A 17,883-nucleotide genomic window follows, 5' to 3' on the forward strand; every position below is an offset into this window, starting at 1 on the left:
GCTCTTCCCGGCAAGGCCCTGCCCTGCCTTGGATGTAGCGTGTGGATGAAGTACTCGGTGCTGTGGCAGCCACTGTGCAGTCATGAGGTAAAGACCAAGAAAGAAGCCCGAAGCCTTAACATCACCAGAGCCTTGGAGCCAGGGAACAGTCTCCTCACTTCACCTTTCCTAACTGTAAGAAACAGGAGCCCTGTTAGTTTAAGCTGCTGCTAGAGGGGTTTCTGTGATCTGAAATGCAAAGCTTTCTGCACTGATTCAAGGCAACAAGAGCCCAAACTCCCCAAACAGGAGCCTCGGGGAGCCCAGGGGCACTTCCCTGTCTGTGTCCCAAAGCCCCTAGTTCACTCTTCCCTAGAGTTTTTGCCTTCAGCTCAGGAATATTCAGCCCCAGCGTGTATGGATTTTCGTGGAAGGAATGCTGTGCATTATTTGGCAGCTTCCTCTGTGCCAGGAGCTGGGACAGAAAGATGAAAGGGCTAGAGGGTGTACTAAACACATATTGTGTGACATAATGTAATGTAGTATAGAGTTTTAATATCACATAATTTATCAGGTAACATATCACCTAAAAATATAATAAAATGAGCTCTAAAATATCACGTAATAGAGTATCACATAATATATCATGACTTCATACTGTATCATAGGATGCTCTCCTGAATTAGACTCTACACCCCCCTATGGTAAGGGCAGGGAGGTGGCCATGCTATGGGGCCCTGAGGTGGAGGCTGGGGTAGGGGTCAGGGAGGGCTTCCAGGAGGAGCTAAGCCTTCCAGAATGAGCAGGACTTAGCCAGACAGACAGGGTAGAAGGGCATTCCAGGCAGAAGGGACGGCGTGAGCACAGAGGCCAAAAATAGCCCCTCTGGGCGAGGAGTTCCGCGTTGATGGAGTGTAAATTGGGACACCGGGAGTGACTGGCTGGAGCCAGGTCACGTAGGGGGAGGGGCAGCTGCCCTGTAAGGGAGTCTGGCCTCTACCCTTGGCCTGTGGAGAGCCCCTGAGGGGTCCTGAGCAGGGGGAGTGAGGCAGTCAGACCTGGCTTTCAGCAGAGCTGCTGGGAGGGGCTCAGGTGGGTATGAACTGAGCCAGGGAGCAGCTGGGCAGCAGGGCCAGGCCCCATGTGGCCGTGAAGTCTGGGCAGAGGACTAAGCACCGTGAAGGCAGGAAAGGCTCCCTGCTTCACCCTCTAGAAACGTTTATACTAAGAGGTCAAGGAGGCAGGGATTTATACCTCCCCCTAGAACCAGCCTCCGGTCTGCAGGGGCAGGTAGAAAAAGGACGACCAGGGCCTGCTGGTGCCCCCTGTGCCAGGCGATCCGCTGTGCCAGGGGCAGGGGCTCAAGGCTGGGCAGTGGGCAGGACAGGCCTGGTCTCTCCAGTGCCCTCCATTCTCCTCCCACTGCTCCTCTGGAAGCCCCAGGTCTGGAAAGCAAGTTCTGGTCACTGGTCGGACCCCACGTCATCACCAGGGGCCTGGGGCCAGCGGCCACACCTCCTTCCCCAGGCCCTCCTCGCCTTTGGCTCCACGGGGACCAGCTTCTCAGGCAGCAGACACAGGAGGGAGGACAGAGTTCACAAAACAGTTTCACATCCTTTGTGCCACTGACCCCTGGACAGGTGGGCAGTCAGGCTGGCATCTCCCGGATACGACACTTGAGCAAGGCCACCCAGCTACGCAGCGCCCTGGGCAGAGACAAGACCAGCCTCAGAGTTCAGACGAGGTAGCTGCCCACCAAGGCCTTAGCAGGGAGGGGGGATCTCGGCCCATGCCCAGCCCTGCAGACAGGGAGATTAATGGCCCTGAAATTGTGATAAACTTATATATATTTTGTCCTGCCAGAGCTGCCACCTCTGCAACCGAAACTGGGAAGAGAGGAGAAAGGAGTGAAGTGCGGCGCCTGAGTAAAGCGCAGATGAAACGCCCTCCGAAGCCCGAGCCTCAGCTTGTGAGGACCGGCCACCCGTGGCGATGTGGACGACAGGCTTTTTCCACTGCCGGGGTGAGGGGCAGCCGAGCTTCTGGGTCTCACGGGTCAGCGTTGGGGCAGGCAGTGAAAAAGGGGTGCCAGAACTGAGAAAGGAAAGGGGAAGTCCCCAGTCCCCTGCCCCTGCCCCGTGACCCCGCCATGAGGTCACGCCCATCTGACGCCTGGGAGGTGTCTCTCTCCCCACCTCCACCTGGCAGCCCTGGGCCTGACTCTCAGCTCCCCCTCAGGGGTCCAGGGGGTGTGAGGAAGGTGGCCAGGCCTTGCCCTCCCCTCCCCACCGCCGCCAATGCCGGCCTCCCAGCTGCCAGCCCTGCCCCAGCACAGCCCAAGGGCCCCACTCAGGCCACCCGGTGACTGCTCCCAGGAGGTGCCCAGATTCCAGGCAGACATCTCCCAGAAGTTTCTGGCGGTGGCGGCGGTTCTTAAAAAAGGCTTCCTGTCATACTGCAATCAGCTGAGGCGCCAAGCGCTGAGCGTTTCATTAATGCCACTGCTCTCCCAGAGCGTCTCCGTGTTGCCTTCCGATGAGTTGATGGCAGTCTCTGCACTCTCTCTGTCCCCGACCCTTCCTCGGGTTGAAGACTTTCTGCTGCCCTGCCCACACTGTGCCCTCCCGGGCACCTTCTTTCTGCCCCGTCTCCTCCAGCCCTGGTTTTATGAAAACAGTCACTTCTAACCATCTCCCATTTTATGAGCTCTGAGAAGGAAAAACAGTTCGGCAGCGTCCAGGATACCTAATTAGGTGGCCTTCAGGCACCTTAGAGGAGGAAGAAAAGTCACAACTGGTGCAAGAAGGGGAAGAAACACCATTAAAAGAAAACAAGGGGAAACCAAATAAAGAGCGGAGATAAAGAGTCGGGAGAAAACAGTGGCGCCTGAGAAACACGGATTCCAGCCGCCAACTTTTACGGCGTCCAGCCCTGTTATTCATAAGCGAGTTTCCTCTCTCACAAAGGACCTTTTGCACGGTTTTCCCTGCTGCCTCCAAACCAGCTGCTTGTGCTGTTGTATCCTGAGTGATGATGAGGCTCTGAAAGGGTTTTTTGGGAACAGATGGCCAGGGGAGAGCTGGGGAATGTGCCAGCAGAGCGCTGGGCGGGCTGCCAGGGCCTGCGGTGACTGAGTGCTTGGGCTTCCAGCTCGCGTGCTTTCCCTGCCCTCTGCCCTCCGTGGCGCCAGCAGGCCTTCCCAGCGAGCGCTCGGAACATCTGGAGTCTGGGGCTGCCAGGAGGGGGGGCCGCGGCGGCTGGGCGGGGGACCCTCTGTTCCAGCGGAGCTCCCAGGGCCTCGCCACCAGGCCCGCCTTGTGGAACAGCTAATCAAAACCACAGCGCCCGAATGGGAACCAGGCGCGCTCCCAGCTGCAGCCAGAGGCCGCCAGGGCGACTTAACCCCGTGTCAGGCCTCGCTGGCGGCGGCACTGGGGGCGGGGGGCTGCTGACACCACCACCCCCACCGGCCCGGCCCACCCCTTGCCACCCCCAGCGGTCTGTGGGCTCCCCGAGGCTCAATGGAGCCTGCAAGCGCCGCAGCCGGGTTGCTTACGTAAGAGCTGCTGCTCCTGACAAGGCCCTGCACCCGCATTTGCTGGGGGTCTCCGGGCTCAGGCCACCCTGCTGGGCGGTATGTGAGCTTCAGGGCCCCGGGCACAGCTGAAGAGCTCAGAGTTTGGAACCAAAGAGACACGTGCTCAAAGCAGCTCCGCCACTTACTCGCTGCATGGCCTTGGGCAGGCCACTGCCCTTCTCTTGGCCTCAGTTTCCCCTCCGTGCAATGGGGAAGTGTTGCTAACTTGTGGGGTTAGCATAAAGGGTAGAGATAAGGTATGGGAGGTGCTTGGCACGCAGTGGGCACTCCCCACTCGGTCGGCGCGACTGTTGGTGAGAGTCTGTTTATTAGCATTATTACCATGTACAACCGCACGTTATGCGTGTTCTTTGGTATGAATCCGTGAACTTTGAAAGCCCGGGGATTTCTGGGCTGGCTAGGTGCTCGCCCCCCTTTAAGGATGCAGGGCCAGGGGGTTTGCCCCGAATGCTGGACATTCAGAATGATTTGCCCTTATCTGCCCTTTGTCTGGTCATTCATCCATTCCAGGCACTGCCCTTTCCTGAGATGCTCCTTCCTGGGATTCCGTATGAAGTTGTTACCTTGTGGCTGTAAATTCATGAGATTTCCCTTCTGGCACTGAGAAAAGGCCAGCCCTTTCTCATACTGGATCTCCTTTAATCCTTCCAGCAAGGTGGCAAGGAAGGTTTATAAGCTCACACTTCACACACGAGAGAACGGGGGATCAGAGAAGTCAGGTAACACACCCAAGGTCACATGGGTAGGAAGTAAAGTGCCATGATTCACACCCAGGTCTCCAGCGCCAAAGCCTACACTTGCCCTACTTAATGGTCTTGCCAAGGGTCTCCCTGTTGCACGTGCCTTAAAGTTAAATGACGGCACCAGACGGAACTGAAAGGAACTGGAGGGTTCTCTCAACTCAACACCCACCTATAGCATCCTGGACCACCGAGCCTCTGAAGGGCTTTCCAGCGGGGCACCCTGGCTCGAAGAGGTGCCCTGGAGGTTAGAGCATCAGAGGGGACTTTTCACGTCTCTGACTTTCTGAGCATGAGAGGTTGCTTCTTTCTCACTGTCCGAGACCCCAAGTTTTCATTCATACACAGCATGGTGGGGAGAAGGGTGGGGCCTGTGAGTGCGTGTCAGCGAGGGAGAGGAGGAAGAGGTGAAGACAGTGTGAAAGGAGAGGGGAAAGCAGCGCCCCAGTCTCTCCCCCACCTCGGGACCACCCGGCGAACAGCAGAGGGCCAAGTTCTGCGTTCCAAGGAAGCCAGCTCCAAGCTAACCTGGGGGGCTCCCCAGCCCACGACCCCTCCATCCCAGTCCCTGCCAGCCGTGTGGACTAACGGTGTCAACTGAGAGAGGAGAAACGGCAGCTGAGAGAACACTCCGTGTTAGAACAAACAGCTGGCGACAAACGTCTATGTAATTGGAATGCCAGAAAAAATAAATTGCATCCATTTTTATGACGAGAAGGGAATTTGACGGTGGTTTCCCACCCACCCCCCTTCTTTCCCAGCATAGACGGACTCCATGGGCTTTGAAAGCACATGGTATTTAACTCAGTAACATGGCTTGGAGGATGTGGAAACAGGACCTCCTCTCACCACCCCATTTCCATGCGGGGGGCGGGACAGGGAAGTGGTAGGAGCCCCGGGCACCTCTCCTACTGGCCAGTTCCTCGGGCCTCTGAGCCTCAGATTCTTTGTTCCTGGCACAATGTCAGGATCCACCTTGAAGGGGTGGCGGGAGGAGTCAACGGGGTGATATGTCAGAAGTACTAAGCACCCAGCACCACGCCTGGCGTGGGATCCAGGCTCTAAGAACGTCAGGTAGTATCAGTGTTCTCCGGGTGCACCGCACTGGGGTCCCAACAGTCTCCATGAGCAACTTTCAGATCTGTGTGAAATGCCCGTGATGGGCAGAGGGGAAGGGAGAGTAAACGCCTGTTGTCATTTATACAGAAAAAGGAGCTGAGGTGACCTCAGTTCGGAAAGTCTGACCAGAAGGGGCCTTAGAAATCACTTCTGGGGTCAACTCACCTTACAGAAGTGGAGACCAAAGCCCCAGTGGGGGTGACTGTGTACGTGGCAGGTGGGGGACAGAGACAGGACAGTGTCCCTCAATGGGGACCCTGGGGATGTGGGAGACCCTGCACACGAGGGGCTGGATCCAGCCAGGGCAGGTGCTGGAGACTCTGCCTCACATACTCTGGGGCTCCGGAACAGACCACAGAAAGAGCAGGTGCCACCAGGTCCTGTCCGAGGCCTGGTTTCAACCACCCAGACAGAACCCTCTCGGCTCCCACTGAACCCCCAACCCAAAACCAACATGCTACCTCAGCTGGCCCCCAGCACCAAAAATACAGACGTCTGCACCCAAGATGTTCTTCCCAACAGGGGTCCGGCTACCCTTGAACCCGCCATCACCACGAAAAGCCTCCCCTACCCAGAAAGCAGCAGGAAGAGGGAAGACGCGGTCGAGCTATGCCAGCCTCACTGCCTCCTCTGGCACTGGACCACCCACAGGGTGAGAAGCAGCCTCTGGCCTTGCAGAGCCAGCCTTCCCTGCCCAGCTGGCACACACAGCTACAGTCACAGCCCCGGGGTCACCAATCGGTGCCCAGGTGTCTGGTAGGGCCCTTAGCTCAGCGCACCATAATGGACTTATCTCTCCCCCCTACCCCCACCCCCTGCCAACCTGAGGCCTGTGAGAAACCTGGGGGCAGGAACTTACCGGCCATTTATCGCCAGGGCTTAAGCTATGCCATCAGTGTTAGTAGCTGCTGCCGCTGTTATTATTATTATTATTATTATTCACTGGAAGGCAGTGCCCTAGACCGTGGGAAACTGCTCGTCTCCTATCCCACGGGCCCGGCAATGCCCACCCTGCCCAGGTGTGGAACAGTTCTGCTTCTCTTCCTTCTCTCCTTCTCCGAAGCTCCCAGGAGTTGCTGCTTTAAAAACAGGAGCTGCGGAAACATGGCCCAGAGCCAGGTGCTTAATGTGCATTATCTCCGGCTGCAGCCGGAGCTCGAGCTGAGATCTGCAGAGCCCTTCCACTCCTCCCACCTGTCTCTCCGCTCGGCTGCCTCCGACGAGCCTCTCTGCACGACCAGGGCTTCCAAACGGACCCTGGACCCTCAAAGTCACCTCCTGTGAGGTCCAGATATAGAGGACTCACCCGTCAAGGAATATGGGTCCCCACCCCCAGCAAGGAAGGGCTGAGATGGGCAAAAGGATGTGCCTGGGGCCTAGAGGGTAAGTAAAGATCACTTTAAACCCCATTCTTAACACAGGTCTGGAGGGACAAGGCAGCTCATCAGGGAACACTGAGTACAGTCTGTCAAGGCGGCGTTCTGGAAAAGGGTCGCCCAGCCTCTGGGGCACATGAACTGTGAGAGAGCCATGCTCTGTGGGACAGCTCAGATCGCCATCAGTGGCATTGGTGATGACCATTTATGAAAGACTTCCTTTCAGCTGGTCACTGACATCAGCATATTTTCTAGTTTCTTCCTTTCTTTATCCTTCATTAGAATGTAAGCCTGACTCACTCCCATCCCCAAACCCTCAGGCTGCCCTGAATGGCTGCAGGGGAGGGGCAACAGGGGCTTGATTTGAGCCTCACATCCACCTGCCCTGTCTACAGGGACTAGGGAGGGTCAAGCCCGCCCCATCGCAAATACCCATCACAGTGCCCATGTGCTGAGGATGGGATTCCCCAACACGGAACTCATTGCCACTGCTCGATAAACACTGAACGAATGAATGTATGAACAAATGAAGGAATGCGTCTCCAGGGACACCAGCTCCCTTGGTTCTGGTTAACAAAAGGATGGCGTATCCCAGGCACTCAGGGCCACTGGGCGGGTCACTGAAGTCCATCCCTGAGGGCATCCCTGAAACTCACCTACCTGCATGGTGACAGATGCAGGAAGGCACACACACCAGGAGTGCGGTGGTGCTGTGATCTGCCAATCTACCAGGGCTGTTACAGGGCCCAAGAGGCCTCAGATGTCCCAGCAGCCCCAAGACCCTGTCCCATCCCTCCCTCTAAGTCCTCTGGGCAATGGTGGCTGTCCAGACGTGGTCCTCAGGAGATGGCAGCCTCAGGACAGCCCACTCGGCAGAAGGGGCTGCAGGATGCAAGGGGCCCCTTGCCCTTCAGAGGTGAGGCAGGACCTCTGCTTGTAGTGTCAGACTAGAAAGGGCCTTAGAAATCTCTGATGTTTCCACCATCCCCGTTTATTGAGGAGAAAACTGAGGCAAGAAGAGGTAAAGAAATGGGTCCAAAATGAAATAGCTAGTAGGTGGTGAGCCAGGCCTTGAACTCAGGGCTGTTTGATGCTCTTACCCTCAGTCTCCCAATCTGGACAATGGGGAGGCTGGACCAGATAGTCTCTAAGGTGTCTTAGATTTGATGTGATCTCAGGGGAAGCCAAGAGCTCGTCTCTGCTGGGCATCGTCACCCCACCACCCCCCTTCATCCCTCACCTCCCAAGCATCTAGTTTCCTCCCCAGCCCAGGACACTTGCCCCAATCAAAGAACAGGGAAGGAGGGGGGCCCAGCACTCTGGCCTTTGGTGGCTGACGGGAGGACTTGGGGAGCGGGGGATGAGGGGCAGAGACGGGGGAAATGGCGCCTGCCCACCCTGCCCATCCACACCTCTGACCGACCACCACCGAATGCCAGGGGAAGTTCATCGAGAGTTTACAACCCTCCTTTGTCACAGAGCGCTGCATGGAGCCATCAATCACGCCCTTAATTTACCCGTGTCACTTTCCAGAGGAAAAAGCCGCCCTGCGAGCAGCCAGTGGCGCTTCCTCTCTCACCCACTTGATGAAGATTTCATCTAATTGGTCCACATTAAATCACTCCCAGGATCGCAACGTGCCATCACCGCAGCAGCGGCAGTGGCTGGCGGTGGGGACATGCCAGGGCCCTCCCTGCTGTGGGCAGGAGAGTCCACAGAGGGCCTCCCTGGCTGGAAGCCTCTTGAAGGGGCCCCTGGGAAACCTGGAGAACCCAGAGAGGGGCCTCCTTGAAGGGGGGGCTGGGGGAGGAATGTCAGGGATTCGGGGAGGGGCCGGCCAGGAAGGAAGGAGGAGGTGGTAGGAAGGAATGAATGGAGGATGCCAGAGCCACTTGACTACCCCCCCACACACTCCCCATCCCTGGATGCCCAGGGGAGTCAGGCATCTCTAACCACCTCTACCCTCTTCATGGATGCAGACTGGGTCCCAGCCTCTGTCTCTCTCCCTCTAGCCTCGTGGGCACAGAGATCCAGAGGGTTGCCATAAGCCTTGCTCTGCACAGCCTGGCAATGACCCCCAGCTGGAAATGCTGGAAGCCTAGGCCATCTGGGAAGCATAGCTGTGCCCGACACCTTTCCTCCTGCCATATTTCTCCAAACACATCAGGCTTTGTACAGGCTGTTCCCTCTGCCTCAGATATTGTTCCTGCTTCATCTGCCGGGTGACATCCTGGTTGTCCAGCTCAAACACCACTTACACAAAGATGGCCTTTCAAACTCCCTTGGGCAGGAGAGGTAACCTGTCCCTTCTCTGCCTGGCCTTCCCCTGCCCCTGCACAGGCCTCCGGGGCCTCCTTTACTACCCTCTTCTGCCCTTATCCACAGGCAAGAGGGTCTCTGAGCATCCTGTGAGCTGCAGGGGTGCTTCGACCATATGCTTATCATTTTTATACCCCTGCCCGGCAAGCGTGGCACATGGCTGGGGCTCAGTAAATCTCTTCAGAATGAATGAATGAATGAATGAATATCACGTGCCTTAATGCACGGCCTCAGGTAACCCACAGGCCAAGTCACATTACCAAAACACACCAAAGGGCTCTCTTGGGCTGTTACCAGTTCAGGAGATCTCACCCTGATATGACATCAATCAGGGGTCGCACGGGGGATTCATCCTAAGAGCATGTAAGGCCAGAAAGAGCTTCAGAGATAAGCTGTCCTCCTCATTTAAGTGATGAACAAACGCAGGCCCAGGGTGACTGTCCCAGGTACCCAGCAGCCCCATTACCAGGAGTAGAGTCACACACAGTCCCAGGGGCCTGAGGAGCCCTGAAGCTGGCACGAACCCCAGCAAAGCTCCTACAGGCCGAGCTCACTGGTCCCTCTGGAAGCCTGGGGGAGTGAGGGGCTCCCCAAGTTCCTGTCCCCACCTCTCTGTCTTCCCAGGAGGCTGCTGCCTGCGTGGCTGGCACGTACCTTGCGTTTCTTGGCACGGCCCTCGGCCTGCAGGGTGCGGGTGCAGCGCTGCACACACTCGGAGAAGCTGAGGTTGCTATGGTCGGCACTGTAGTCGAGGTCGGCCAGCCGCGCCAGGGACAGGATGTAGTTACAGGCGATCCTCAGGATGGCCAGCTTGGACAGCTTCTGCCCATATGAGTAACATGGCACCTGGAGGGTGAGAAGGCGTCAGGAGGGGCTGCCAGGGTCTCTGCTGAGAACGGCCTGGGGGCACCTCAGCCAGGCAGGTGTAGGGCCCCTCACACTGACATCTGCACCGCCGGACAGGGGTCTGCAGGGCGGCAGAGGTGGCCCGTCTAATCCCTCAACCCGGATTTTATTCCCTGTTCTAAGCACCCGCTGTTTCCACACTCACAACCTTGGGAGGCATCCACATTCCCACGTCACAGGGGAAGAAACCGAGACTTAGCTCTTGCCCGAACGTCAGTGCGCACAAAGCACAGTGAGTTCCCCCAGGACACAGCTCCACCCCCCCTCCCTCCCTGAGAAGGAATCTCTCAGAGAGAACCGATGTTTTTTAGCTCTGTGGGTCTATTTACTCATTCAGTGGCACTTGTCTTGCTGGGCACTTGGGGTCCGACCACAAATAATAACTCGGGTCCTGCCATCAGAGAACTTACACTCAAGAGTGGTGTTATAACGTCAGAGCAGAGTTAGGTGCCCGGGACTCTGGGAACAGACCAGAAGCAAAGTGCCAGGGCTCAGCTGGGGGGCCCCGCACATGATTGGCTTTCTTATGCTTTTCTCTTTTTCTTTCTGCCCTCTGGACCTGGGGCGCTGCTGGGCATTGCAACAGGACAGCCCCAGCCAGACCTGACAGCCTTGACGTTCATCACCAACTAGACACTCACTAATGGCACAGGGATTTGTATGCGTGAAGCGATGGAGTCTAACATTGTCCACCAATGCTCCTGCTGCTTGAGCAAAAAACTACAAAGACTGCAGCAGAGTTCTGTGTCGTAACACGGAGACATCACCACAAAGTCCACCTGACAGGTGCTAACCAATACAGCTGCTCTGATGCGTCGTTCACCTAAATGGCCCAAACGTGCACTGCAACCAAGGCTGCGGCATCCTCCTCTCTGTGGCTCTCCAGGATCTACACGCAGCATCCATCCCCACCACGGATACCTGGTACTAACCCTCAGCCCACAGAGAGTGGGGCGCCTTGCAGGGACCACTCAACAAGTATGCTGGGCACTGTTCTGGACCAGTGGTTCTCAACCAGGGACAATGTTGTCCCTAAGGGGCAGCTGGCAATGTCTGCAGACATTCTTGATCGGGCAGCAGGCGGCGAGGGGCTACTGGCCTGTAGTGGGCAGAGGCCAGGAATGCTGCTAAACATCCTACAGTGCTCAGGATCCTACGATGCGTCCACAACAAAGAATGACTCAGCCCAAAACGTCAGCAGCGCTGTGGTCGAGAAAGCATAATCAAGAGAGCCGCTTCAGATGAGGACCCTAAATGCGTCAACATCTTGATCTCACGTTAAAGCTCACTTCGTCCAGCAGCTTTCCCTGACCTCCCACCCAACCCTACCCCGGGACTAGGGCTGCCTCCCCTTGATGGTGCTCTAATAGCCCACCATCTGTCCTTAACTCCTGATTACTATGACTCATTTAATGGTCAGTCTCTGTGTGAGCTGTCAGCGGAAGGCCTCTGCATGCACAGCCTAGCCCTGGTCCTGCCCATCACCGGCCTCCAAAGGGTTTGTTGATTGAGGGAATGAATGAAGAAATGAACGCTCTCCCTCCATATCTATCAGGTGACTCCAGAAGGTTTAGAACTGGGTTCAAAAACCGTCCTCTCTCTCTCTCTCTCTCTCTCTTTTTTCTTTTTGGCCACGCCGCTCAGCTTGTAGGATCTTAGCTCCCGGACCTGAGATTGAACCCGTGCCCCCTACAGTGGAAGCATGGAGTCCTAACCACTGGACCGCCAGGGAATTCCCCAAATTCTCTGAGGATAAAGATTTAGTTATTTGGTGCAGAGGTGAAGCTCGTACACCTTTTGGTCACCTGGGCTAACTCCTGGCTCTAGTTACAAACCCTGGGCAAGAGACATAACCGTTCTGAGCCTTGGTATCCTTGTCATATTGCTAACAGGACTGACCACACAGCGTGGTAAGGACTAAAGGAGATAGCATATGCGCTGCTCAGAGTAAGGCCTGATACAAGTCAGTGACATTATTACAGTGGGTGTTGCAGAAGGTCTCTAAAGAGGGGCTCCAGAGAGGGTGGGAAGCAGGAGATCTGGAGCCAGGACATACTGCCTGCTCATCCCCAACCCCCTGGGGGTCCTGAGACCGCAGGCCCGAGGTGAGGTTTGCTGTCACCTTTCAAAATCCTCTAGCAGCCAAGGAGTTGCCCTTCACCAGGCCAGGAAACGCAGGGAGGGGCAGGGAGGTGACACAGGGACCACCAACTCCTGTGCATTCCCCTTCCCCCTCCCAGCCCTGGCCACAGCTCCAAACCCATCTGAGAAAAGCCTGCAGAACAATGCACTTTGCCTGTTCTCATCCAGAGTCCAGAGAATCCTGCTTTATCAGCCTGAACAAATGAACAAGGTCTGTGGCACAGAAAGGTTCCCTGGGGCAGGGGCATGGGTCTCAGAGACCAGCCTAGCACCTCTGCCTCCCCTGCACCAAGGGAGGGAGTGCCTGCCTGGTGGAGGCTCTGGACACCGGGCACAGCTCTGTGACACAGGCCCTAGTGTGTTGTTACCCAGAGGCCATGCTGGGAGTTACCCAGCTCTTTGAGCCCTGGGCCCTGAGCAGCTGGGCTTCCCTGCCAGCAGGGAGCAGGGATCTTGGAAGGGATCTGCACATGGGGATCCAGGGTCATTGCGGGACCACAGAGCAACAGGTGAGGTCAAGGCCGACCTAGGGGCTCCGATGCCAAGTTCTGAGCCAGTTTTGCCCCAGATTTGTCACTCTGTCCCACTGCTTGTGTCAAAGTCCAGGTCTAACAAGAAAACCATCTATTGAGGGGGCTGCCCTTGTGGCGCAGTGGTTAAGAATCCGCCTGCCAATGCAGGGGACACAGGTTCGAGCCCTGGTCCAGGAAGATCCCACTTGCCACGGAGCAACTAAGCCCGTGCGCCACAGCTACTGAAGCCTGCATGCCTGGAGCCCGTGCTCCGCAGCTGGAGAAGCCGCCGCAATGAGAGGCCCGTGCACCGCAGCAAAGAGTGGCCCCTGCTTGCCGCAACTAGAGAAAGCCCTGCGTCACGCTGCAATGAAGACCCGACGCAGCCAAAAATAAATTAATTAAATAAATAAATAAAGCAACTGTGGAGTTTTTAAAAAAAAAAAAAAAACCCATCTATTGAGCTCTGGTTGTTTACCTGGCACCGTGGTCACTATTTACAGGTAGTTTCAGTCCATTGAAACTTTCCCCCACATAAAGATTGTTACCCCATCTGCACATGAGGAAACAGAGAGGTGACATATTGGGCCCCAGGTCACTGAGCTAAGACCCGGGTGGCTGGAGCCAGAAGCTCGTGTGTTTATCGCCCAAGGAAGGCGGGCTCTCCAAGCTCCCACCAGGGGCTTGGCCACTGGGCTCTCCAAACTCCCACCACCAGCGGTGGTGATGCTGGCGCCCATGGCCCAGGATGCAGCAGCTGGGCCCCCGAAAGCCCAGCTCAGAGGCACCCTGGCCTATGAGGATCTGATTCTGGGAGGTCAAGGTAAGGCAGAAAGAGCTGGTCTGAATCCCAAACAGCGGGGTGACTTTGGACAGGTAGTTTCACCTCTCTGAGCCTCAGTTTTCTTATCTGGAGAATGGGAATAATGCCTGGGTATCCTGGATGACTGTTGGAACCAGGTCATCCCCTTGCTGTTTCTTGTGATCTACTAAGGCCAGGCAGAGGGCTGGGTGTTGTGAATATAATTCATCTTTAAACAGAGCCATGAGGTAGAAATGACGACTTCCACTTTACAGAGAAGCATTTGATGCCCAGAGAGCGTAAGAACTTCCTGTATCTCTCAGCTGATGAAAGATGAGCTGGGTTTTGAGCTCACACCTTAGCTGGGCTCTTTCCAATCAGCCAGAAGCAACGGCTTGGAGGTTTGGATGAGCATCTATAGCCTATGGCAGGGAGGTGGGCAGCCCCCCTTCTGAGCAGGGGATGGAGAGTTCTGGACTCCATGGGACCCCAGCCTTGGTGCATTACCTCTCTGAGCATCCACAGAGAGGCCCAGAGCCCAGCGATCCCACCACCTGCCGGAGACCACACAGCAGTCATCTGCTCAGCCTGGGCAGAGGACAGAAGCCAAAGGAGGCAGCAGGGCCACTCGGCTCCAGCTACTGACAGGCAGCAAATCTTCCTGTAAAGTAAAAGGACCTGCCTCACGCTCACCCCACAAGAATCGTTACGCTTCAGAGGAGCAGGTGCAGTATGGGGTTTTCACCAGGCCCCACGTGCCCCTAAAAGATTCCATCCCACCTACCCCAAGCTGGACCCTCTCCTGGCTCCAGGAAGCGGGAAAAAGCAGGAAGGGCACTGGCCTGGGATTCCGAGGACCTAGCTCTACTCCGAGCCATCCACGTGATCTTAGGTCCGCAACCATAGGGGACCTCAGTTTCCTCACCAATAAAATGGGCATCAGAATACCTGCTACCTCAGAATGGAATCGCCATGGGCAGATGTAGGGAGGCGCTACAGAGAAGCAAAGCCAGGAACCAACCAGCCAATGCAGGGGAGGCCTGGAAGCCCTCCACCCTCTTGCCTCTGTGCCAACTCCTACCCACCCTTCAGACCCAGGCCAAGACGCCCACCGAGACTCCCGGACCCACAGAGCTCCAACATCACTGCATCCCCGGCCCACAGCCGAGCACTTGATCCCATTTGAAATTTTTCTCTAATCGGCTCGTGTCAGTGAGTGCTGGCTCCCTGGGGTGAAGCCGCTCTACACGGGCTGTTTAAGGTCCTTGTCAAGTTCTATTTAAACAAAATCCCAACCTGCTACACAGCAATGAGGCTGGACCCTGAGAACCTAGGTCTGAGTAGTTAAGAGCCATGGCCCAGGGCCAGGCAGGACAAATCCTGGTCACTCACTCCACCTCTGTAAGCATCCCCATCTGTGAAATGGGAAGGCAGCGCGACCACAGGGCCAGGTAAGGCACTCCACCCCGTGCAATGAGGCTCAGCGAGCTGCTGTCGTGGTGACTGTGGATGCGAGGGGGCAGGAGAGAGGCTTCTGTCACCCCTCTCCCATCTGGATGCAAGCAGGTCTGTCCCCCATTCCCTGAGGAGGGGGGTACAGGTTGCAGTGGGGCCATGGGCCCCTGGCATCCTATGGGGTCTGAGATTGAGGGAGGTGCTGGGCTGGGGGCGCCATCCTCATGCCCCCTCCTGGGCCATCCTGAGTTCACTTGTTGAGGATTCCCTGGGACACTCCAGGGGCAGCAGAGGAGGGGGCCACTGGTTTGGCACTTCAGCAAGTCCTGAGGGCTCCTCCTTGCTACCCCAGGCCTCTGCCTGGCTAGGCTGCCATTGCTCCATCAATGCTGAGGGGCTTTATGCTTCTCGGGGAGAGAGGAAATCTGCACAGATCTGCACACACACCAGATGCCCCGAGGGTGAGCACAGCCCGTGAACCAGAAGGTTCTGCGGGGGAGGCCGAGGCCCACAGCTCTGGCCCCTCCCCTCACCCGCCCAGCAAGGCCAGGCTTTCCCTTGGACCCTCTCCCACCCGGCCCGGAGCAGCCCTGCACATGGGCCAGGCCCAGCTATGCACACATGGCCTTCACGTGAGGCGGCGGGGAGGGCCCCGAGCAGCTGGGCTGGTGGCATGTGCTGCGGCCTGACCATCTGCCCCGCACACACACCCCCTGGCCCCGCTGCCGGGGGCCTCCCTCTCCCCCACCTGCACTTCTCATGGCCAAGCGGCCCCCCACCCCATTCCCTTCCTGGTTGAGAGCATGATGGGTTGGACAACACAGAAGACTGTCTGGCTTCCCCCTGCTGGGGGTGGACAGCTCCGGGGTGGTCACCAGGCTGAAGAGTGGGCCGTCAGGAGCCTGGGCCCTGGAGCGACTCGCTGACTCCAATTCGAATCCAGGCTCTGCAGTGACAGCGGCACACAGCCACAGAGGCTGTGACTGCACCACGCCCGGGAGGGCGCCGGCACCCTGAAGCCTAGTGAATGGCAGGCCGGGGAGGCATGCAGTACAAAACCCAGGAGGCCTCATGCGGTGGCCAAAGGCTGCGAGACCACCACCAACTTACAGAAGTTCCCTGAACCTCAGCCTCACCATCCGTGAAACAGGGGTGGGAATGAGGGCGGGGGGATGGGGGGGTGGAAACAATACAACTAATACGCATAACACGCTTAGCACACGACCCAGTACAAAGGAAGCGTCTGATAAATGGCAGTTTCTATGATTATTATTAAAATGATTACAGAATTCTTATTTCTACATCTGTCAAGGCCTTTGCCCAGCCCTGAGGACGTTGCAGGCGTTCGAGAAATGTTCATTCCTCCTACGGCCCCCATTCCTTTCTTCATTCGCTCTCTGCAGAGAAGCGGTGTATGAGGTAAGCATTATCACCATTTTCCAGCTTTAGCAACTGAGGCTCAGAGAGGGAAAGTGACTTGTCCACGGTCACACAGAAGGCATACAGCAGAGGTATAACTCAAACTCCAGCCTCCGGACTCCCTGCCCAGTGCTCTTTTCACCGTACCAGGAAGCTGCTCAGAGAAATGAAGCCCCAGGCCAGAGCCACAGTCCCAGAACTGACCTCGGTGCTGCAACAGCCATGGCCTCATTTCAGGGAAAACCATCCTTCCTCACCCTCCTCTCCCAGGGTCCATTTCAGATGGTCAAGCCTAAGCCTAGATCCAGAGTCACAGCCTGCCTGGATAGGGCACGCTCACACATACGCACACGAGTGTGTGTGTGTACTCATGTGCACACTTTCTGCAGGTGGGATACTGAGGTCCAGAGGAGGAAGGAGTGCCTCTGAGACACAGGACTTTCCCCATCGGATGGGGGCTATGATGTGGACATGGTGAGTGCGCCCTAGCGATATTTCTTTCCCTCGCAGACAACAGACCGGTGCCCACCAGCAGCCTTTTTGGGGAAGGGACAGATGGACTGGGCAAGGGGGGGAACAAACCAGAGCAGGCGCTTCTGATCACGCATTTGTGTGTGCTCTTGGGCATGAGTACTGATCGTGTGTATAGGTACAGCTGTGTGTACCTGTGTGTGTGTGTGTGTGTGTGCACACTTTCTCCCTGAATGTGTCCCTCTTACATAGAACTTCTGCACAAGGACAGAAGTGAAAGGAAACCACGATTAACAAACTCATCTCAGAGTCAGCCATGTATACACCCACCTTCCGACTTAACAACACTGCGAGTGCAGGGCCCACAGCGCTGATACAGCTGACACCGTGAGAAGCATTTGGCCAGGCGGGCATTCCAGAAACTTCTGTCACCTTCCCTAACCCACTAGGTGATCTTAGAAGCGTTTCCTTCCTTCTTTCTCCAGGCCCCAGTTTTCCATTCCATTAAATGGAAAGCTAAGTCAACCGACAGGGATGTTAAGATCAAATAAGATGGAATTCATTACTGAAAGAAGTTAAAGCCACTGGACAAATGAGATGTAGTTGAACACACAGAGACCATGAATACTTTCTCGGAACTGAAAGAGGCAGCTGGAGGAGTAAAAAGGACGCTGAACTTTCAGTTAAAGGACCTAGGTGCCGGCCCTGACCTTCCTCCCACCAGCTGTGATGCTCTGGGCATGTGGCCTCCCCAATCTGAGAGGGGTTGCCCTAGCTGCAAGGTGAGCAGGTGGACAGTCATCTCTCTGCCATCTCATCCTTCCATCCTGGGCGGTAGGTAGCAGGAAACCCTCCAGGCTGCCACCCTCTGACACAGAGCCACTGCCTGAGGGTGAAACTGAATTCTCCACTGGGCCCACTGCCCAAGGTCCCAACTGTCTATGACAGTTATCTGACTCCTCCACTCCACTCCACCTCACTGACCAATCATCTTACTCAAGCCCAAATGTGACACTTTGGCTCAAAAGTCATAGAAACTCTTTCC

The 17,883-nt window shown here is 56.4% G+C and overlaps 1 protein-coding gene across 1 annotated transcript in view; it reads right to left on the reverse strand.

Annotated features, from left to right (window-relative positions):
* Window positions 1-17,883, reverse strand: part of ATOH8 (atonal bHLH transcription factor 8) — a 34,150-nt gene that overhangs the window by 14,178 nt on the left and 2,089 nt on the right. The window contains exon 2 of the mRNA XM_007466746.1: window positions 9,786-9,977. Coding sequence (XP_007466808.1) covers window positions 9,786-9,977 — 192 coding nt within the window. The remainder of the gene's footprint in view (window positions 1-9,785; window positions 9,978-17,883) is intronic.

The sequence above is a fragment of the Lipotes vexillifer genome, unplaced genomic scaffold (assembly GCF_000442215.2).
Source record: "Lipotes vexillifer unplaced genomic scaffold, Lipotes_vexillifer_v1.1 scaffold1158, whole genome shotgun sequence".
NCBI classification, from domain to species: domain Eukaryota; kingdom Metazoa; phylum Chordata; class Mammalia; order Artiodactyla; family Lipotidae; genus Lipotes; species Lipotes vexillifer.